The 23,972-nt window shown below is 34.9% G+C and overlaps 1 protein-coding gene across 2 annotated transcripts in view; it reads right to left on the reverse strand.

Annotated features, from left to right (window-relative positions):
- LOC114665593 (zinc finger CCCH domain-containing protein 6) overlaps nucleotides 1–22,566 on the reverse strand; it is a 41,401-nt gene extending 18,835 nt beyond the window's left edge. The window contains exons 1-9 of one of the 2 annotated variants that reach the window (XM_051919641.1): nucleotides 22,075–22,566; nucleotides 17,388–17,565; nucleotides 14,373–14,489; nucleotides 11,461–11,695; nucleotides 10,673–10,806; nucleotides 3,673–3,801; nucleotides 3,468–3,584; nucleotides 1,733–1,840; nucleotides 140–372 (exon numbers count right to left, since the gene is read on the reverse strand). In XM_051919641.1, the coding sequence (XP_051775601.1) occupies nucleotides 140–372; nucleotides 1,733–1,840; nucleotides 3,468–3,584; nucleotides 3,673–3,801; nucleotides 10,673–10,806; nucleotides 11,461–11,695; nucleotides 14,373–14,489; nucleotides 17,388–17,565; nucleotides 22,075–22,160 (1,337 nt within the window). In that variant the 5' untranslated portion in view covers nucleotides 22,161–22,566. Of the gene's footprint in view, nucleotides 1–139; nucleotides 373–1,732; nucleotides 1,841–3,467; nucleotides 3,585–3,672; nucleotides 3,802–10,672; nucleotides 10,807–11,460; nucleotides 11,696–14,372; nucleotides 14,490–17,387; nucleotides 17,566–22,038 lie in introns of both variants that reach the window. The other variant, XM_051919640.1, reaches the window with a different exon arrangement.
- Between the last annotated feature and the right edge of the window lie 1,406 nt (nucleotides 22,567–23,972).

Genomic DNA, 23,972 nt, shown 5'->3' on the forward strand with positions numbered 1-23,972 from the left:
ACTATCTAGTTCATCATATCATATAAAAGTAATTAAAAAATGAATCTCCTCAAATTTTATATCTGTTCAGGCTATATCCTCATTTTTATTTTATTAACATTATGTAATATAGATATTTGAAAATGTACTGGATAAATACCTCAATCCAATTTTATGAACCAGATCTCCAGTGGGTTTCACAACAATTTCAAAAAGTGAAGGGATTTTTTTAAGACCACCATGACAGGGACTGCCTTCTTGTGGATTACTTAAAGAACCTGGTGTTGGTAGAAGACCAACTCCTGGTGGAGGTTTTGGAAGAGGGGCAATGCCCTGTTTCCGAAGATCTTCCAACTCCTTTTCATCTTCGTTTACATCATCAGTATTTAAAACCTAGCCAAGAAATAAAGCAAAAGCAACAAACTTGTGATTCAATATTTCTCTAAGATTTAGAAAAATAATGAAGTGATGAAAAATGATACTGTAATTGAAAATACTATTATCTGTCAGTTTCTGGCTTTACTTTCTGTAATTTCAATAAATCTGTGTTTACAAGCCTTAAGTTTTACCCCTTTGGCCATGCTCTCTCTCTCTCAGGGGTGGGGGTCGACTTGTTTTTCAATCCTATTTTTTGTAAAAATTGATCAATTTGTATGAATGATTACAATAAAATTACTAAAATTATAAAAAAAATATATATCTTGATACTGTTTGGATCACCTGTAATGTTTTAAACAAAGGCCTCAAGGGAAAATAGATATGGAGACTGGTTATTGCTTAACGACAAACAAAAAACAATCCTGTCAATGCAAAAGCAATTTTCTTGTGACAGGTATGTTTGGGAGTGAGGGACTCATCTGTACATCATGACAGTGTAATGACTGAATATACCTGAATTTGCAAAAGACAGGATAGTCATTTAGAAAATGTTATTTAGGATGTGTAGATTTTAGCTCTACCTGAAGTTAAAATGCAGAACCAAAAGTGTTATAAAAATTTCAGGCATGCTTTTGCTGTCAGCTGTAACCTTTTTCAAGTTCTTAGCTTAGACCAAAATTTCGAGCTGTTCTGCTGTCACACTTTTCAAAATTCAGATAAAAAATGCTTTTGCATATGCTATAAAGAGCTTTACTAATCATTTGCAATCTTAAACTGCATTTTCATTTTACCTGCTCATGTTTCTACACACTAAAATTAGTACAATGTAAAAACATTTACAAGACTCTGTCACACACGTGCACATGGGAGGCAGCTAAAGGGCTTAAGTAAGGACAGTTCCGAGACATACCGGAATATGGTAGAGTGCACTGACTCTTTTTCTCCCTTGCCTGCAGACCATTCACGGGAGATTCCACCTGGTCCTCTTGACGTCACTTCCGGGACCGAGCCAATGGAAGGAGACCTTGCCGGCTCCGGACCCCGTGATGTCATGTCCGGGCTCGCACCAATGACAGAAGACCTACATGAGCCCAACCCCTTTGACTTCACTTCCTGTCTTCCCCTTTAAAAGCCTCCACCTTTTCCCTATTCCCTCAGTTCTGTATTGGACTCAGTTTTGTGCACAGCAGTGCTATCAACTTAAAAACGATTTGCAGCCAGGATACCATATTATTTGGGTGGCTGCCCCAAACCTTGCTATGTCTCTTTGTGAGTTTTGTGACAACTGTAAAGATCAGTAATTGCCATTAACTTATCGTTTTAAAAAATTTTAATAAATGACCTTAGTAAATGTCAGAATAAATAGCTTACTAACCTTCTCTAACAGCTCTCTAGTGACATCAGTCAGAGGCTCATGGGAAAATTTGCAATTGTCTCCTTGATAGCATTTTGTGCCCGTATGAAAGAATTTACAAGGATACTCATGTAGATATAAATGTTAAGGAAATACAAGTAAGATATATGCATTACGATATATGCAGAGTGTCAATATGAAAAAAAAAATATTAAAGGAATACTCCACCCTAAAATGATTTTTACAAATTGTTACCCACCCCCCACTGTAGTATTTAGTGGTTGAGAAAAATGTTTTAATTTCATGCTTTGTGGAAAAATTAACAATATTCAAACTCAGTGAAGTTGATAAGGGATTAAGGTTGGTCTAGTGCCAAACAAAAGTGAAAAAAGTCCACAGAAAAAAAAATTCTCATGTAATTCATGTTGCATAATACACATGCCCAACATCCATTTCTATGGTTAAAAAATGTGCAAATTGTGTACATTTTTTGCTACAGTATTAACTTACTGAGTGCATCACTTTAAATGTTAACAGGGAACACATTATTCTCACAATGCTGCAGTTTAAAATTGAAGATCCGTCTCTCCCCTCTGTTAACTTTTGTTTTGTTTTGTTATCTTCGTTGTAGACATTTAATGCAGAGCTTTCAGGAAGTAACCGTTAATGTTTTAGTGAAAAATTAACACATTTTGCAAGTTTTGAAAATACAAATGGATATCGGACATGTGGATTATGTAACATGAATTAAGTGAGAATTTTTTTCTTTTTCCCCACTTTGTTTGGCACTGTCCATTGTTGATCCCCTATTGATGACATTGAGTTTGAATATTCAATATTTAATTTCTCAAAGAAAATATGAGATATGGGGCAGCACGGTGGCGCAGTGGGTAGCGCTGCTGCCTCGCAGTTGGGAGATCTGGGGACCTGGGTTCGCTTCCCGGGTCCTCCCTGCGTGGAGTTTGCATGTTCTCCCCGTGTCTGCGTGGGTTTCCTCCGGGCGCTCCGGTTTCCTCCCACAGTCCAAAGATATGCAGGTTAGGTGGATTGGCGATTCTAAATTGGCCCTAGTGTGTGCTTGGTGTGTGGGTGTGTTTGTGTGTGTCCTGCGGTGGGTTGGCACCCTGCCCAGGATTGTTTCCTGCCTTGTGCCCTGTGTTGGCTGGGATTGGCTCCAGCAGACCCCCGTGACCCTGTGTTCGGATTCAGCGGGTTGGAAAATGGATGGATGGAAAATATGAGATTAAAAATTTTTCTTAGCCACCACCACCACAAACTACATGGGGTAAGTTACATTAAAAAGTTTTGGGTGAAGTACTCCTTTAAGAAATATTGTTTTTAAAAGATACAACAATTACAAGTAAATGTCTAAACAAGAAGAAGAAACTTGTTGGAGTAATAGTCAAAAACCTTTCTTTGGTTGTGTCTTTGAAGCAATTAGGATTAAACCAATGTAAAACTAAACCTAAGGCTGATCTGAAGGCAAAGATACATCGAATCTTAACCATCTTAAAAAAAATAGACTAAACCAATACAGAGCTAAAATTAGCCTTAGATCTAAAGACAACCCCCAGGAACCTCAACAACTTAAACATGATGTACATAGTTAAGTTTCTACTACTGAAAACATGGACACTTCATTAAAACAAAAAGCTTGCAAATAATAAAGTTCACATAAAGGTAAAAAACACAAGACGAACATTTAACTTTTTCGTTTTTATAAAAATGCAACATTTCAACAAGATGTAAAAAGGATATTGTGCATGTAAATGCAATTTTCACCTTTACTGCAAAAACCCTGAACATAGTACTTGCAGATCTCATTTTTCTTCTTGAGTGTAACTTGTTCATGTTCAAATTTACACTGATCACCCTATTAAAATAAAATTAGACAAGACAGTCATAAAGTGCTACTATGATGATAAAATAATGAAAAGTCTGAACATAATAAGCTTTGATACCTTAATACAACATCCCACCAGAAAGTACTTGCAGATATATCGACCTTCATGCTCCACTGTGTGCTGGTTAATGAATTCTTGCGTCATGACTATCCTCTTTTTTGGGGGATTAACAGATCCTTTACCATCCTGTGAAAATAGAATATACTTAATAAAATGCCATATTTTCCAGGTACAAATATGACGAAAAAAGCCAAATGATTATTTGAGGGAAAGCAATTTAAGCATAATGCACAAAATTACTGCTTCAAAATATACATATAGTATTTTTGCTTTATTTTATCAAGAAAGCTGTGATGAGCGAACAAAAATAACTTAAAATAAGAATGAATCAGTTTTTAAAGAAAGTGTGTAAAATAAGTAAAAAAAACAAAATATTTTCAGTTAAGGGCACCTCAACTGCTGGTAACACATGCTCCTTGGATTCATTGGTTCAACATAAATAAATGTACTATTTTATTTACCATATTCTATTACTATACAATTGAAGTAATCTGGTATAAACAAAACTGAAAATGCATATAAATGATAAAGCTGATTGGTACCATTTAGTTATTTCAATAAACCATATTGCGTCTCACTGCAATTGCAACCCCACGCACCTGTCTCACAAAGACAGCCTGCCCCACCGTGCATTCCTGCTGGCTTTTGAGCCGCCGCAAACTGCAAACAGGCATCGACAGCAGGCACAACAGGCAGCAACAGACTTTATATTGATTTATGTGTGAAACCATTGCTTTGTGCACTTTTCAGGAAACTGGGTTTTTTGGAAAAAATACTAGCCCTCAAAGAGTTGCTACTGAACATAGACTGTTTATGCTGCTCCCTGATAAAAGAAAATGTTTCTGCTGGTATCTGTTCAGATAAAAAAGAAAAACAGATTTAGAAATGTTAACTTGCTGTTGCTCAGAAGGTGCCTGTTATAATGTTGTGATCGTGGCTCTGGACTCTGAGGGTAACTTGCTTTTCTATAACAAACTAGATAAAATGTTAATGCCCTGGCAGTGACAAATAGCTTTGGTTTATATTTGATTTGATTACATTAATGTTTAAGTTGAGATTTACAAGAAATACTTTAACTGCTACTATGTAAAGGGAGCACTGCTGTTAAAAAGCACCTTATTCGTTTAAAGTGTCTGCAAACCAAATACACGCAATACACTACTTTCGAGTTCATTATTGAATTTTGCAAATAACAATGTGATTAAAATTTTTAATCGTAATTAATCACAGACAATCGCTGCCCAGCACTATATATATATATATATATATTATATATATATATATATATATAATATATATATATATATATATATATATATATATATATATATATATATACACACACACATATACATATTTCACATTTTAATTAAGATAAAACATAAACCATGGACCAGCAGAACCAACTAAATCAAATTTTAGGAAAGCTCCACCATTAAAACCTTCAACATTGTCTTAAGTTTTCAGTCTTAGGATAGAACGTATATTTTCTGAAAAGTGTCAATATATGCAAACGAAAAACCCGTTGTTTTGACAAAAGCCAGAAACAAAGTTTAAATAGAAAATATATCTTACATGTAAAATTAAGACAATGTGACAAATGAAACAGTATAGAGCACCTTAAATTAAGAGAAAAAAAACAAACTATGCCAAGTAGTTTATGAATACAGTAATGAGAAAAAATAAGTGCACCCCATTTTTTAACATATGAATTTGACTATCATTCAGGCAATATCTTTGGAAAAATGTGGTCTAAGTATGATAGGAAAAAACAACAATAATTTGTCCTTACAATAGCATATCAGTTCATATTTCCATGAATAAGTTATTTCCATGAAAAAAGCAAATGTACATTTAGTTGTAATAGTGGTATTGTCCCCTCTGACAGAAATAATCTCAAGAAGATTTTACCTATAACTCTCTAACAGTTTCTAACATCGACTGGGTGAAAGTTTTTCCCATTCCTCTGAGCAAAACTCTATTGGGTGCGCAATGTTTTAGGGAAATCTTGAATGATTTATAAAGGGCTGTGCACACAACAGCATCTTGATGGAATTCAGATCCAGGCTTTGACTCGGGCCATTCCACGACCCTCCATTTCTTTATTTTCAGCCATTCCTTAATGGGTTTACTGCTGTGCAAGGGTCACTTTTAGTTAAGCTTCAATCTTCTGACAGATGGTCTCACATTATCCTCAAACACCCTCTGGCACAATGAAGAACTAATAGTGGATTCTACAATGGTGAGCTATCCAGATCCTGATGCAGCAAAGCAGTCTCCAAACCAAAACATTTCCACGACCACTATCCTTTAACAGTTGGTATCTGGTTCTTCTGGTCAAATACTATCTTTGGGTTTAGCCCAACATAACTACTGGTACTATGGCAAAAAAACTTGATATTATGTCTTCTGTCCAGAGCACGATGTTCCAGAATTCCCGATCTTTGCCTAGGTGTTCAGGGGCAAACATTGGCCTTGCCCTAATGTTTATGGAAAGCATAGGTTTGGAGTGCAAAGGTTTATTTCTGGCACACATCTCACATAGATCTAATTTGTGAAGCCTCTTTCTAACGGTAGACTCATGCACTTTGACATCAGTAGTGGAAAGAGCAGCCTGTAGATAATGTGATGAAAGTCTGGGCTTCTTATAAACCTCTTTCATCATCTTGTGTTTTGCTGTCAGGCTGAACTTGCTGGGGTGGCCTGCACAAAAGTTGTGAGTAGTTTGAAATCATCTCCACTTGTCTCCCGGACATCATCATTTACAGTATAACCTTCTTTCTGAAGGCTTCACAGAGCTCTTTTGATCTAGGCATGGTGATAACACACATTTCAACAACAAAGAGACAGCCAAACAAAACATCTGAGGTTTAAATAAGACTTTTTTTAGATAGATAGATAGATAGATAGATACTTTATTAATCCCAATGGGAAATTCTATAGAGAAAATGTGATTTTATTTTTGTTTTCATCTTTCATTCTACACCATTACTTTTAAAAACAATTGTGTTATTTGGAATTTGTTTAAAAACATTACCCAGAATTCCATATGGTCAAGCTGAATTGAGTCAAGATTCAAGACCTTAGATGATATATATTTTAAACAAAGGCAAAAAATGGTCATTAAGTGTGTGGTAGCCTGACTTGCATAGAACTTGCACATAAAGTTATGGAAAAAGTTAGAAAAGAAATACAGCTATGGTAAAGGAAGTGCCAGTGTACCTCCAAGGTTCATGTATATTCCACATTAGAGTTGTGCAAATGACTATTTTTAAATACTGTTCTTAAAAATATCTTGACTACTCCGGCCCATTGAACTGTTTTATAACGAACTTGGACTAATTCTCCCAAATAAATAATAAATGTACATTAAAAACTGTTAGCAGAGGAAAACGCATTGTAAAATTAAGATTCACAAAGCAGCTATGTTCTTTTGACATGAACATTTACTTTCATCTATGTCAAATAAGCAGGGCAGATCCTAACTTGGATGCTTCTAGTTCTGAAGGGAACAAACTCACAAGGTCTTAAAAAGTAGCAGGAATATCATCATAAGACATAAAACTAGTATTTTAACATGCAGAGAAGCTTTTTAAAAAAAGAGACACCTAGATTAAAATTCCACTACCTGGTTGTTGAAAATGGTTTAAAACAGCATAAACTAACCCTTTGCATGTGACATTGCACTAGGATGGAATGAAACGTACGTCAGAGTTGATTCTTGCTTGCAGCTTGATGGTATCAAGATAAGCTGCAGCCCACTCAACCCAAAATTGGAACATGATGGAACAGTAACGATGGAATGAAACTGGGAAATGAAGATGCATACAATTGTGTGCATTTACCAAAACAGGTATGATGCAACATGAACCAATCTGGTAAAAGTAGACATGAAAATCTAGTGTAGCGATTAGGATGTGATTTATATATTTATATTTTTTAATGCATACAGTTGGGTCTACAATCAACTTTTCACATCCATCCAAAACTCTAGCTTTTAGTACGAGTTTAATGATGAAGCATATCTTACACTGGATTACCCAATAAGAGGAAGAAATTATTCTAAGCTAAGGATACGTGAACATCACTGCTGACAATGTACACTGATTCTTAGAAGCAGGTACCATCTATGAACTGGCCAACACCTCATCAACCATAGAAAAAACAAATCTTGGAATAGACTGTTCAATGAAAAAAAACATCCTAATACAGTGACATATCTATCTATCTAATTCACTAAGTCCATGGCAAGCAAGACGCACGCAAGACAGAGCCACGCCTGCCAACTCACAGAGCCCCGCCCACCAACTCTAAGACCATGGGATACGCACGACAGAGCCCTGCCCACCAATTCTAACCCTCCTCCCAAGTCCACCCTCACTCTCGAGGCACGCAGCACCTCATCAAACACCGCCTCAGTCGCTTTCGTCTCTGGCTACAGTCCACATGCACCTCTGAGCCACGTTGACTTTTCATTGTTCTTTTCGGTTCCGGCTACTTTTCTATATATAATCCACCAAGTCGTCCGACCATGGGATACGCATGCACGCAAGACAGAGTCCCGCCCGCCAACTCTAACCCTCCTCCCGCGTCATGGGGTACGCACAGCAGAGCCCCGCCTGCCAACTCTAGCACTTACTGTCGCCGGTTGCATTAACAAGCAACCTTTGAGGTGTCACATGCATGTACTTACACTGATGACAAATATGACAGCTCTTCCTCACTAACAAGATTTTGCAAGACGGGAAAAACGGAACACCTGCAACATTACCTTCACATTGTTTTCCTTTTATTTCTAATCCCGCTCAACAACTATGTGGCAACATCGACTTCTCAACTGTGACTCCAGAACAACTCAGTACGCGAGCTATATTAAGTGTCACCAACGAAGACTCGCTACACCTTAATAAACAGGTACTGAAACTGATCCCTACCGATGAAGTGACTTTCACCAGCGTTGACTCCATCGTCACAGACGATCCCGCACATCAATTTTCATTCCCCGAAGAATTTCTTAGCAGTCTTACTCCCACTGGCATGCCTCCGCATAAACTCAAAACTTAAAATTCGTTCAGTCGTCATGTTTCTCAGAAACCTCATGCCAGCAAGAAGTCTCTGTAAAGGCACTAGACTGACTGTTACCAGCATTCACCGCAATGTTAGTACATGTGAGTGTAAAACAATCGCAGCTGCTGCCTCACAAACTGTCCTTATTCCCCGGATATCCCTGACCCCATCAGATTCAAATTTACCTTTTACGTTTACACGCTGACAATTTCCTGTTAGATTGGCCTATGCAATGACAATTAATAAGGCACAGGGACAAACTTTCAAAAAGATATGCCTGTATCTGCCAAAACCAGTTTTCAGTCACGGACAATTGTATGTTGCTCTCTCCAGAGTTCCATCTTTTCATTCACTCACAGTCGTATCCTCATACCCACCCCATTTGGACAACTGTCTTTCAGGAAGTGTTCACCCATCAATAAATAATTATGCTGCGTATGCTACGCCACCGGTTGGCTAGTATATAGTAATTGCTAATTACACAGACTATGAACTATTACATCTATAAATATAGTGTTCAGCCTTTTAAGATTAATGTAAGTGTATATAATTATACATTTATGATATGCTGTTTGTTATGATTAATTTAACTGTTTCCTACATTTTTTTAAATTAAATTAAGGCCACAATCTTGAATTTAACTGGGAACATTTACTATATAAAAAAACACTAAGGTATGTGTGTCTAGTTCCTCAGAGCAATCTGATTAGTCATTTTGGCTTTGGTGACACAATGAAAGATGAAGTGCGAGTGTGAGACACAAGGAGGAGTAAAGGTGCACGCTGAGAGAGCCGTCTTCAAAGATGTAAAGTATAAAACCAGAGAGGAGGAGAGAAAGGCACCTTTAAATAATGATAAGAGTCTGAGAAGCAGGTTTTACGGGAACATACTTTAAAGAGGGTGTGCCAGTGAAAAGAGGTTCAGACACACAAAAACATGGGAAAGGAGCTGAAAGTGTGTGTAAGGCAAGAGATAGCAAACATTTTGAAATTATTCTATAATTTGTCTCAGACAGATGACATGGGTAGTAATTTTATAATTTATAACTGTAGTTCACTAAGTCACAGGAACAGATTGACTGTATAAGAATGCTGATAGTCATCACTTCTAATTTAATACTCATCACTTCTAATTTAATACTTATGATCATAAACATTTTTTTTGCTTATGTTTAAAAAAAAGCAAAATATATGAAGTATATTTTGTTTGGAAGTGAGTTACTATGAGAATGACAAACTGAAGGCTGTAGGAGACAAAGTTTTGTAGATGTTCTACGAGATTGTGCTGCTGAAGTGGAAGCCTTAGTCCTCAGATTAAGTTTTTAATCTCCCGGACAGTTAGCACCCTCAGACTCACCTATAACTCATGCTTTCTAGATAGTGAAACTCCAAGTAAAAATGACCAAAACTGGGGTTGCTCACCGTAAAAAGGTAAAGAGGTCAACAATATGGAAGGACTTTGGAGAAGACCACTTGATTTGATGGATAGTGGGTTTAGTATTTGGTGAGGATGATCATAGGGTGCTTCCCAGGTATAGCATATCATGCATGGTTCTCTGGGAAAACTCAGGAGGAGACACCCAAGATAGACTAACACATTATATGTCTCATATGGCTTAAGGATATATAGAAATTTCCCAAAAAGACTAGGAAAATATTGCAGAGGTGAGAGTAGTCTTATCTGTCCTATACGGGGAGGCATTATGTAATTCTGTTTCCCCTGTACTTCAACAGAGAAATGTACAACTGACTCTTACCATGCATTGCTTTTTATAATACATTGGACTATGTATTACTGGCTCCAAGTACTGGATTGCTGGCTCAACCAATCTTATCTCACGCCTCCAAAAATAAAAATACACGCTGTCAGAGTGCATGCTTGAATGTACTTTGTTGTATCTTACTGTGCTCAAATACTGGATATTACTCACCTCAACTGAGCATTCACCACCTTGGTCAGTGCCCCTTCCTCTCCCCCTGCCCCAGTTTTTGCCTTTCTGCTTCTTACTTTTCAGGACTCCACGCCCACGTCCTACTCCCCGTCCTTTACTTTTCTGTCCAGCTCCTAAAAAACAATTATGGAAAATTATATAGAATATTTAAATTACAATTTAAATATGAATACAATAAGGGTAACATACTTGCGGGTGATAGGAATGTTACAGTATATACTGATTTCCATTTCTGGTACACCATTAATTAGGAAACTGTGGAAGAGATTTAACTGAACTCCTTATCCAATTAGGGCTATCATCTGCAGATTTTAACATGAGAGCATACCAAAATTACCACAGCACACTCAATTGACATAATGCAGTTTTACTTGATCAAAATTAATATAAAACACAAGGTATGTATTAGGCTTTAAGCCACATATAAATGTGGAAGATGAAACAAAATAAGCCTAGTATGTAATTAAAAGCTTGACTAAATTAAAAATAGACACTGCAGTCTTTCCAAGAGTTTTAACTCCTTAATATGTATCATGAAAATCAACCACACTCATAATTTTAACATCTATTGGTTAATTAACGATGTACTAGTTCAAGTCCAGACATCATGTATGTGCATGCATTAAGGCTATAAAAAGCTGCTACAACTTTTTTGTACATTTTACATATAAATATGACTTTAGTATTCATTAAAAATAATTTTAAAACAAGTTAAATGTAAAATGAAATGCTCTTTATGTTTCTAAATAACATGTAAAGAGAACTACCTTTCTGTACTCCTTTCATGTTTTGTTTCCTCATCTGCCCCTTTGGTGGTCCTTTTGGAGGGTTTGGGGCTGAAGCTTCTTTCGCTTGTCTATATTGGTTGAGTTCATCCGCAAAATCATTCTCCTCTTCATAATCATATTTTTCTTCACTGTAGTCACTGAATTTATCAAAGTCGTTATTTTTACTTATAGTGAGCTTCTTGATCTTAGGGTATCCTCCACTGGATTGACAATGCTAAGGGGAAAAAAAGATTATCAGTGCAAATCCTCTTGAGAAAAACATGTTTTCATTAATTTGTGAAAACTAAGTAGGGCTTTTTGAGCTTACAGGTTTCTTTTTCCAAGAAATAAAAAAAAAACTTGCTATTTTCAATAAATGAAAGGTGTCAACACTACATTTAAGTGTGATAGAAGGAAGAAATACTGTTTAGAAATAAAATATATGCTTATACCAAAACCACTGTAAAATATTTGCTTAGAGATACAGCAATGGTATGCAGAAATTAAAATTTATTACAGAACCAACTCTTACTGTTACATGACCATTTAGCTACTATGGATAGATCATGTGGAATGATGGTGGAGATGTACTTATACTATGCTGGACCCTGATCAAATGCTGCCAATTTAAAAAAGGTCCGATATTAATTTTGAATGTTCACTAATGCACCTGAAGTGCACTTTTGCTATTTCTTATTGCAGCAAAACAGAGAATTGATAGATTAGGAAATTACAGCAGGATAGTATAGCCTACATAAATTATTAACTGAATTCTCTCAGATCAGATGCAAGCTTCTAATGCAGATTGTTGACACATATATTATAGATACACCTAGGATAAGTCCCTGGTTTGTGACATGATAGACTTTACAACCAAAGGATCCTGAATACAATTAGGCAAACAAATACTTTTACAAATACTTTTTTGACTAGAAAATCAATACATGTCACTACTGTATTTAATTTACATATATGGTATGTGCACATGTACATTTAACAGAAAATTGTTTGCATAGCCATAGCCACTGCCTGCCATCCAGTTAAAATAAAGATAACAGAACTTTTTATGGCTACTGTTCATTCAGACATTTAACTCAAATCAGTTTCATATATAGAGATTATTTTGTATGGCTCTATTATTATTATTAATTTGTTGCAGGTTCACTAAGAATGTTCAATGTACAAGCTTTATAATTAACTAATAATCATCATCATTATTATCATGAAGGCCACCAAGAGTTTTTAAATCAGATTCCAATCATAAATTTCATATTACGATTTTTTTTCTTTTAAAGATGAATACATTTTTTACACTAAACTTCAGCATAACCAGCCATGTAGAAGAAGCCTTATGCTCTATATTAAAGTGTAATCCTTGCGTTTAAAATTAAACTACATACCATAAATAAAACCTCTTTACTTTTACTAAAAAAAAGAAGCTATACAGGATTATTGTTTAATAACCATAAAAAAGCTAAAATAAAAACAGACTAAAATACATATGTTTTGAAACTAATAGAATACGTACATGAAATTTACACACAGTACAACTGGCATAAAAGAAAATTAAATGCTTGCTATAATAACTGGCCAGCAGTGGTGTTTTTGATGTGAAAATTTTGGTGTGGCCACACAGACCTGGGAGAGAGATGTAACCTGAGAAGCCGTGCAAAGTAAGTGTGTGTACATAAATGAGTGAGGCAGAGATGATGAAGCATTTACAGGATAGCATTTGATGCATCATGGCCTCTCCACTGTTAAAATCTATTAGGCTGAATATGTGGCCATTAGGAAGAGAAAAGATCAACAGAGTCAAATAGAAGAGGCCATAAAAAACCAAAACGTTAGAGGGCTGCTAATCAAGGAGGTACGACCACTAGTACACCTTACGTGAGTGAGCAATGGAGAGAATCAGTAATCTTAAAATGTCAGCTAAATAGTGCCATAAAGAAATCAAACAAACTAATGATCACAAAATAAAAAATCAACCAAATTATAATTTTTTATTATTCAAAATGTGAGCTGCAATACTCAAATACACAAGGGGTGTAAAGAACAACATTAAGATGTCTGAACTAATTATAGCACATTCTCTTTTCATTACTGCATAAGACATTCTCTATCAATGAGGCCCCTTTTCTTCCACTCCCAGTCCAGCTTGACAATATAAATGTCTGTTGTTCCTCTTCAAGGACAAGACACTACTCAGACTCTTTTATTCTCGATTTAATACTTCAACAAAATCCAATATTTTGGTCTTCTCTCTTCTAAACTATTTTACTTCTTTGGCTTTTTAATGGTGGTTGGTAAACAGTACATGGTGTTGTCTGCCTGGTTTACAAGCAGCATTTTAGCAATGTGCGTTTCCTTAGGTTCCATAATACTTTGTATAAAGGAGCACTAAAACTTTAAAAGCTCAGAAAAGCAGAAGATGAAAAAAAATTAAAACTGAGCTGATTTAGATCAGTGGCCAATCAAGCACCACTAGCTATTACTTAATTAAAAGATACATTTAACTCTCAAAAGCATGCATAAAATTAGTTTAAAGTAATCAAATTAAAAACAAAAATTAATGAATGAGTTAATATCTGCAAATAAAGTATTTTGTACAAAATAAATAGGCAAACTATCCTATGATGCCTAACATACTTGGATCAGTTATTTAAATTCAGGTAGCATTAACTTGTCAGTATAACATTTGCAATGAATTTCAATTTAAACAATTCATTGAAACTTGATAGCACTTCGTAAACATAATAAAAGTTTAATCAGGCACAAAGTTGTATATAAAAGTAATCAACATCAAATCAACACATAATATATTTTTTTTAATTGTTAAATACTATAAGCCATCAACATGCCTTAAATATATTCTACACATTGCATTGAAAGTGTAAGGAAACATAATTTACTTGAGGGAATGCAGTGTTAAAATCTCTAAATGATGGTTTTTTATGTGTATGTTCTGAAGTTTCAAAGTCAGACTCAAAGCTGTAGTCAGAATTGTCATCACTTGAAGGAGAGTGATGCTAAAAAAAAAAAAAGAAGAAGAAAAAATGTTATTTTAATAGCACATTAAATAATTTTATAAAGATTTAGCACTATGTTTGCAGTTTTTGGGACAATTGGTTTATTTTGTACAGTTGTACCAGAAATTGAACAGGGTTTGCAGCATAAAATAAAACAAATATAAACACATTATCGTAGTGTATGGTAACCCTTAACAGAATTTGTAACAGCCATATCTAAACCTCTTGATTAGAAAACATTGAAGTGACTCTGGAAAGAAACTTTGAAACATAACATTCTTGAACTTGCTTAACCCAATTCACGGTAGTGGGTTCCAGAGCCTATCCTAGTATCACTAGGTGCAAGGAAAGCCACATCTCCGGAGAGGGTGCCTGCACATTCTTAAACAGGGCCAACTTAAGAGTTATCAACTGACCTAATACATGACTTTAAAGAAGTAGGAAGACCAGAGTACCCAGAGAATAATCTGTGTGCATAAGGAGGAAAGGTTAAAACCCTACATGATCTACAACTGGGCACGGATCTAAACTCAAAATACTAGATACATACAGTTGAAGAACTAACCACTATACTGTCATGCTGAAAATGACATTTCCAGGTTTATTTAGCATAAAATATGTGTAAAATTACATTATGTTGGTGTAGTCAGCTATCATCAACAAAGATATTACATTCTGTGGTGTCACTTTTAATTCATGTCACTTTTAACAATCAGATAAACAGCTGCTTGGTAAACCCCTTGGAAATAATTTTATCTACATAATACAAAAAAATCATGCATTACATTGATAAAGCAAATTAGCAGGTCTTCTTGTTTAATTTTCTTTTCTCCCCTTTGAAAGCATTACATTTTTAAACTGCTTTTTTGTGTTTCTAAAGTCAAAAATTATCTTTTTTTAATTAGAATGTATTTAATCATTGATTAGTCTTTCTGTCTCAGGGCATGTGAAAGTTAAATGTCATATCACAGCCAGATTTTGACTAAATATCCATAAGGTTGGGTCACACGTTGGAAAAAAATACAAGATCTATGAAAGGATTTAGCAAAAACACAAACTCTAAACTATGTTTTTGTGTCACTTTAATATCAGAAATGGTGCATTTATTAATTGACTATTTTACTTATTTTTATTTTACTGTTTCATTAAGTTCCCCGTGACCCTGTCGTTAGGATATAATGGGTTGGATAATGGATGGATGTTTCATTAAGTTTATTTAGTGAATTATTTGTTTGTGGGATTCTAGAACACTGCAATTTCCCCTCAGCAATGAAAAAGCATCTACATACCAAAACACTATGTTTCACTGAATAGTACTGTACAAAAATTTCAATTCATTGCAGCCCAGCAAGTTCGGCTAAACCTAAGATACAAAACAATGCATCCATGATATACATAAATGTTGTCTCTGATGTTAATTTACTATGACAGATTAATATTGTGAAATAGCAACTTTCATGAAGAGAAAAAGGCATTTCTTAATAAATTATCAATTATGTACCTACAACTATTTGGCAAGTATCAATCAATTATTAAATCATACAACATTATATGAAGTGTACACTGTTGACACTGGTTCCTAAAACAAACAAGTATTAGCTTTAGTATTCTTCACACTGCAAAACATCCTCCGGGTGTTCAAAGAGGCCAAAGACAACATGAACAGAAGACAATAAAAAAGACTTTGATTCAGTGGTAGCTGTTTTGTACAGTGGTCACTGGAAAACAGAATACACGGTCAACAAATAGGCAATCAGTATCAAGATTGATTTACTTCATTATGCCTGCCAGTGATTCTAATACAGTAGAATTAAAATTCAGTTTGAAGTAATTCCTAATACAACATGCCATTTAATAAGATGCTATACGTCTGTACAGTAATTTCAGAAATTACTGATAGTGCAAGTTTTAACATTGTATGAAACTCAGAATGATGCTTGTTCAGGCATTGGTTATGGTGCCAGGAATACCATCAGTTTTTACATTCTTGTATTTATGCATTGTGCCCCCCCCCCCCCCATAACCTAATGTCCATGGGGGAGGAGCAAAATGTCAACCTCCAGTTTTCAACATTTTAGGGTCTCCAGATACCGAGAACATTGATACCTTGATAATGAGTATGTGTGTCCGTGTATGTCACCGTTCCTTGAGGATGGCCTAGAGCTAAAACGGCTGGATGGAAAAATATCAGACTTGAAACTAAAGTCTCTTATGAAATTACGATGTGCTGATTAGTTTTTCAGCAAAATCGTGCCAAGAAAAAGAGGCACTTTAGAAGAACCCTCAAATAAGTAATTCTGCAATTAATTATGAATTTTCTTGTCAATTGCTATCATAATGACCTATTTTATGATCAAAAAGAAGAGCATCAGAGCGGTAAATAATTAAGAAAATGTTATAGTTCGGGTAACTTAGTTCCTAGGGCGCAAAGCCTACAGAAGCTCAAATCCAAATTTTTTTCCCCTTTATTTCATTTCACTTACTTTTTAAGATTATTTTCTTCCATTTTGATGTAACCATCTCACAAATAACAATGAGCTGTTAATACCAAGGTAGTCAACAGTGGAGCAGCTAAATCTGATAACGTGCACCAGCATCTGCTCATCATAAAATAACTTTAAATGCAATATTTGGAAAAAAATGAGAAAACAATGTTGAAGTTTAAATTTTAAAAAACACTATCTTCCACTTAACCTTCTATTGATATGTGAAATGTGAAACTCAGAGAACAGCCTAACTGGGAGAAAAAAGAACCAATGATAAATAAACCATTTATAAAATGGTTGTTGTTGCAAAGTTAAACACAAAAACGTCAGAAGAAAAAACTACACAGAAAGCACGCAGCCATGGCAGCTGGAATAGCAAGTAACTGAATATCATCATAAAATAATTACTCACTTTATGTCTATCCTTCCTCCTTTTTTTAGCTTTTTTTTTCTCTCGTTCCTTACGATGCTTTTTTTTTGAATGCCTGCGAGTTTTTTCTTCTTTAGTTTCTTCTTTGGATTCTTTTCCTTCATCTTCAATGCCAATACCTTCATCATCAATCTCTCCATCTTCAAGTTCTCCATCCTCTCTGTTAAGGAAAGAATTTTCTAAATTTCTGTGTAAAACACTTACAAAAAGCAAACCTTATGCAGTAACAGGTAACTAAGTCAAAAATATAACAAAAGGACACAACACAATCACAAAGATAAAACGGTAATATCCAGAATGTCTTGCTCATTTAGTCACCGTTTACACTGACATTTCAGACTAGATGTGGTAAAATGTAATCTTTGTTATAAGACATCAAGAAGGCAGTGAACATTACTTGTGACATTGCTAGTTGTGCACAAAAATGCTTTATTCAGACAATTTTAACATTATTGATAGACAATGTTATTAGCTCAAGCTATAGTGGCTTCACCATGTGGCACTGTACGTTTTTGTTATTAAATTTTTATCAAGTATTGGTTACATTTCTTTTTGTTTATTTCAATTGGAGCCCAGGCAGGTGAACTGACTTGCACATACTCAGGGTTTGAAGTCCAAAACCTTAACCACTACACTACAATGACTGAATTATCATAGCATTATATTAATTTCTTTTTAACATTAGCAGCAAAATGCCAATGTATAGTATATCCATTAATTTAAGAGGGCACATTAGCCTCCCACCAATGACTCTTTCACTAGCCACCAATTAAGGCTTGAAAAACATGCTCTCACTACTTACTAATCCTCTATCAATGCAAACTTATAAGTTCAACTGAACAAGTGCCGTTAAAGTCATAGAAGGGAATTCAAATGTTTATTAATGGCTGCTGAACTCATGCTCTGTTATTGCCAGCTTACTGCATACTGTACTTCTACTGCCTCAACTGCAAAAAATCAGGTCTGCTCATTCCAGTCTGCCTTGAAAAAGGCAACAAAACTATTGTTTTAAAATCTCGAAATCCATATGAAATGCTCTAATCATCTGCCCATTTCAAGGCATACAATGTGATCTCTCAACAAAGATACACATATGCAAAACACAAATTAATTATAATGGCTGTCTCCTAAAATGAAAACTTTAAACACTGTGGACACATTCTGAGTGAAAGGGTATTTACTCACAAGTCAAATCATTGCTGGATTAAAAAATATATATAATTGCTTAGGAATATTTTTTTCTGACAGAAGGAGGAATCAATTTAGGAAAAATTTCTTTTGTAATTATTCTGACATTTTTAACGCTTATGTTCAATATACCTGATAACGCTGCTTTTCATTAAAAGACCCCAATTTTTTCCCTTTTTAACATACAATAGTAGAAGTTGCTAGACACTGAACACAATACACAATTGTTGGTTGTTATTGAAGAGAATTATAATTTTCGAAAGGTAACTAACTAATCCTGGTTCCTTCATTCAAAACATGGATACTAATAATGTAAAAAGGATTACCTAATAATCTGCAAAGTAAATCTTGAAAGGAATAACAAAGCGCATAAATGCACAGCAATTACATACTGCTTTCAATTACATCCAGAAAAGTAAAACTAAACCAATGGTGACATTAAGATTGTCAATTATTGTTTTTAGTATTTTAGAGTTGAGAATACCAGCTATTTTATTTGTCTTTTTCGCACTATATTATTAGAAATAATACAGCAACGCTAAATTAGAACATTTCGGTTAAAGCAGTCCTACAATAATAATTTAAAATGTAAATTGTAAAAGAATTGTAAAGTGTTTAAAAAATCTAGATGCAAATGTTTCCTCAGACATACTATGGACATACGTGCTATAGCAAATCGTTTGTCTCAAAATTACAATATAAATGGATTTTCCCATAGACTCCCAGTGCGTACTTGTTTTCCACTTTGTTAAAAAGAAAAAAGGTATATACCGTATATTTCTCCACATAGAAATGAGCCTTAAAAATGTGACATTATAAAAAAGTGTGTGAAGTTCTATTTGCTAACACCAAATACAATTACAACTTTTTTTAAACAGAATATGTCAAAATAAAACTGATATTTATTTATTTATATATCACCTAGTGATTAAACACAGATTCAAGTGTTTGTCAAGAATTAAGGTTAACTCTTGCCAAATTTACGAAATTCAGGTTCTTGATAGTCTTCTCACTTTTTTTTTTTCTTCAACCAGAGTTTTACTACTATAATTGATGTAAACAACTGTGATTAACATAAAGTGCAACGGTGATAAATTGAGCTAGTAAGCAAATACAACTTGCAGGAACCCTGGAATACTGTATTACGATGATGCTGTTAAATGTTTTTCTGAAGGAAAATAACCTGTCACAGACCTTATTTAACATATCAAAAATCTTTCTACAATAAAACAAAATTAATGCAGGAACTTTGTCCTCTTGCACAAACTAAATTTAAATGCTACAGTGTACCACTTAAACTATAATATCACATATGCTGCAACAATGAAGCATTCTAGTATTTTATTGTAGGCTGATTTTAACTGTGTTTTTATTAATGTCTTGTGCATCGTATTTTCGTTCTGCAGCACATCTTGGATGTTCTGCTGAATGACAAATAAAATTGAATTGAATTGAATACCACAAGGGGAACAACAATCTATTGCATTGCTAATAATGGGTAATGGCTAACTAGAACAGGTCAAAACTCTTCCACTGCACTTTTGCGTTGCAACACAGTCAAATTACACTTTCTTAAAGAAACTGATGATTAACATAGGATGTAATTAATAACTTTAATGAATAACTTCTGTCCTTTTTATAAACTTTCTCACGGCTACATTTTTAGCTTCTCAAAGGTTTTCTTCATATATCCTCTACAAAGGACACATTTGTTTGATCAATCTTTGTCACAGACTATCCGTGTGACTATGGCCAAGTCACTTAAAATAAAAAGAATCTTCATTTAAAAAAAAAGACACAAATATCTGTATGTCTTATAATAAGTGAAGATAATTAGAGGTTTCAGGGAGGACAACATATGTGTGATTGTTTATATAAGTGAATGTGATTGTGTCAACTTAAGAATTTGTATTTTACATTGTTACATGTCAACTGGATGAAGTACCTGATTTCTAACACTTTTAACATATCCAAAACTTCACAAATGCGAGTCTGAAAAATCCCAATTTTGTAGTCAACGAGGAAGCAAATTAATACATCACAGAAAAAACAAAGAGTGAACTGGTTTAAAGTTTTCTGCTGTGTTTTGTATCCTTAATCTTGACCGAATTTGACTTTTAAGGTATGCTGCCTGTTCTGTCAAAATATACTACTTACAGCATTTAACTGATGTAGATGATTTGTTCAATGTATAATGCTGCAATATGCATCTTACTCCCAATGTTACTGTAGAATTTTATTTAAACTTTATTTGTGTTAACATTGCATTCCAGGACAAAGATGTCAAAAGAATTTTAAAGAGTAATAAGGAGTTTCTCTTTCATTAGGCTCGTAGACACCTAACGTATTACACTTGCGTCTGTATGTGGAAGCTTTATTCACCCTCTTAGAATTTTAACGTTTTTACACATTTCAATAATTAATATTACTGCCTGAAACAAAAAATGATGAAACCTCAGATCTTGACAGGGGGTTTGGATTTTTAACATATTGATAATTACATGTTTTTTAATACATTTTTGAAATTGAAAGCAGTGTGTGAAAGGGTACAAACACTTCAATAATATTGTCTTTTTGTAAATGAAACAAACCTTTTGAACTGGAGCTAAAAGTTTGGAAAAATAAAATGTCTACTTGAAATATTTTATTTGGGAATGAAAAAAGACAGGTATATAAAAGGGTTGAACTAAAATCATCAGAAATAAGCAAAACTCAAGTTTTAAAACTTGACTAGTTTTGAAAAAACGTCCATACTATATATACAAATTTTGTAAACACTGGTAAAAACTACCATTACTTTGTCATATAGGAAATAAAAAATAACACAGTTACAAATCCGGTAAAATTTTGAGATACCCATTTCTTAATTCTTTCCAGGTTGTCGTTAAATCTTTACTACTGTTGTCTCCCTGGTTAACTGATAAGAAAATAAAACGGAAAAAAATACTTTTAGAACAAGGGCTGCTGGAAATTGGACTCTTGATCCAAGGCTAGACCAGACGTGACCACGCGTCCTGTCTATTAGTCAGGAGGGTGTCTGACATTCAACTCTGGGACAGGAAAGGAGACGTTTGTGCGCATGAATATTGAGGGCGGCGAACAGACGTCAGTACGTCATCTACACCACAAATTCTGGCAACAAGAAGGCCAATACATCCAAGAAACAATACGGTTACCATTTAATTTTGGGGAGCTGTTTTAACTGAAGTAAGAAAGGGGCACCTCCAAAATCCAGTATTCGCGTAATCAGAAGTGAAATGACACACAAACAGACCATGACAAGTTACACTACAATAAACTATTTTGTTTTTTTAAATAAATGAAATGCATGCAAAATCTGATCTACAAGAACAGTAAGGCCTAAAAAATTACATTAATAGAAACGGACTTAAAAAAAAAAACAAAAACAAGCATTTAATGTATAACACGAAATTACACTTCTTACAGCAATGTTTTAGATAGAGAAGAATATTTACTCGACCTTTCGTCCCCTGCAAGTTCAGAGTCTGTCATGGTTTTGTCAAGAACGGGGGTTGGGGGGCTGGAGAAAAGGCTTGCAAAAGCCATGATGGTTGGTAAACGAAATTGCACTGTTCCCGAAAACAAGAGTGAGTTGAATTCAGTCACTCAATAGAAAAAAAGGAAAAAATAAAATAAAAGGAGGCGTTGGACTGTGAGAGATGATGAAGGAGTACAGTATTAGTTTTGAAAAAACTCACGGTTACTTTAGTGAAAGATAGTAAACACTTTCCAGTCTAACAATCACTGAGGTTGTTGTTTTAAAACTGGAAAACAGTTTGACCACCCCCGCTTTGTTTGTGTCCCGCCGGCTGACAGTTTTCTTGGAGGAATTTTGGAGAAGGAGGGTAGAGTAACAAAAAGAAACTTAATTATATTCGGTGAATTCTATTCCTTCATACAAACATGGCGCCCGCAAAACGTTTATAAAATGGCGCTGGCGAACCCCACGACCACATAACATATCCTTCCACCAATCTCGCCGGCTCCTTCTAACGTCATTGGGCAAGCACCGCCTTTATCAAAACACTATTGGAGAGATCTTGACGGAATGAGGCGGGTTGTTCAACGTTCCTTACGTCAAATTGTCCCGTACGCCGTCAGTCAAATTAGGAAGGCGGAGCACGTTCGTCGATCATGCGTCGTGGAGCGCCCAATACAGTCCCTCTAGTGTCGTGTATATGCGTCATTGGTGGCGGATTGATTTGCTAAAGGTACAGGAGAAGGAAACGAACACGGTCAAAATTATGCTAAATAGTTTAATTTAATTAATTACGCGTGCTGTTTGGACTTTCATAGATATATTTTACTGAGTTGGTTTAACTCAGGAGTGGGTTATATGATTTTCTTGCAATCAAAAGCATTCGTGTTTCAACCGTAAACGACTGGGCACACGATGTGAAAACATTTTTAAAGTCTGGTATAAATATGAGAATAATCAGTCTACCTGGCAAGCATTTAAATGTTCACTAAATAAACAAGAACACACTGTACCGTACTTCTTTTGTAAATTCAAGCTGGAATTGTACTATTTGGCGCTGTCACTTGATGGCAGCACATGTTAACTTCGAAGCTGCTGCTTTTGCGACCTATATGCACTATTAATCTGATTTGTTTATCGTACACTTACTGGTTGTAGTTTTTTGGACGTCCTATTTCATTTTCTGTTAAATTTCTTTAAAAATGTACCATTCACGATGGAATAAAAAACTTTGTAATCAATTTTATTTGTCAAATCGTCTTTAAAATGTCATCTGTGATAGAAAGGTGACCGACTTATAATCTAACCAGATGCAATTTTGTCTCCAATCTTAATGCACCATTTTAATGAATGGTTTCTACACTGGGATATATCCTGACTGCCAATGTCCCTCAATAAGATAAACACTGCACAGAAAATAGATGGAAGAGGTGTATGGAAAATTGATCATAACGCATAAAAGAATTTGTTTTTCTTAGAATAAGTGAAATTATTATCAGTTTAATGTTATGCACAACAGAATACAAATGCCAGTAATGGTAAACTGAAATTCTTATGAATGATACTATGAAATTAGATTAGATAAACTTTATTAATCCCAAGGGTGAATTTTATTTCCTAAATTTCCCCTTGGGATTAGTAGGGTCTTGTACCGTGTTAGCCATTATGGTTGAGCACCTGGATTTGGGCAGTTTATCCCATTCTTCCTGGCAGATTGTCTCAAAGGTCTGTTAGATTAGAAGGGAAGTGTCTGTAAACTGCCATCTTCAAGTCTCCTCGCAGACGTTCTACGAGTTTTAAATCTGGACTCAAGGACAGTCAGATACTTGTCCCAGGTCCATTCCAGTGTTGTCTTGGCTGTATGTTTCAGGCCATTGTCG

Source organism: Erpetoichthys calabaricus, chromosome 15, assembly GCF_900747795.2.
Source record: "Erpetoichthys calabaricus chromosome 15, fErpCal1.3, whole genome shotgun sequence".
In the NCBI taxonomy this organism is placed as follows: Eukaryota; Metazoa; Chordata; class Cladistia; order Polypteriformes; family Polypteridae; genus Erpetoichthys; species Erpetoichthys calabaricus.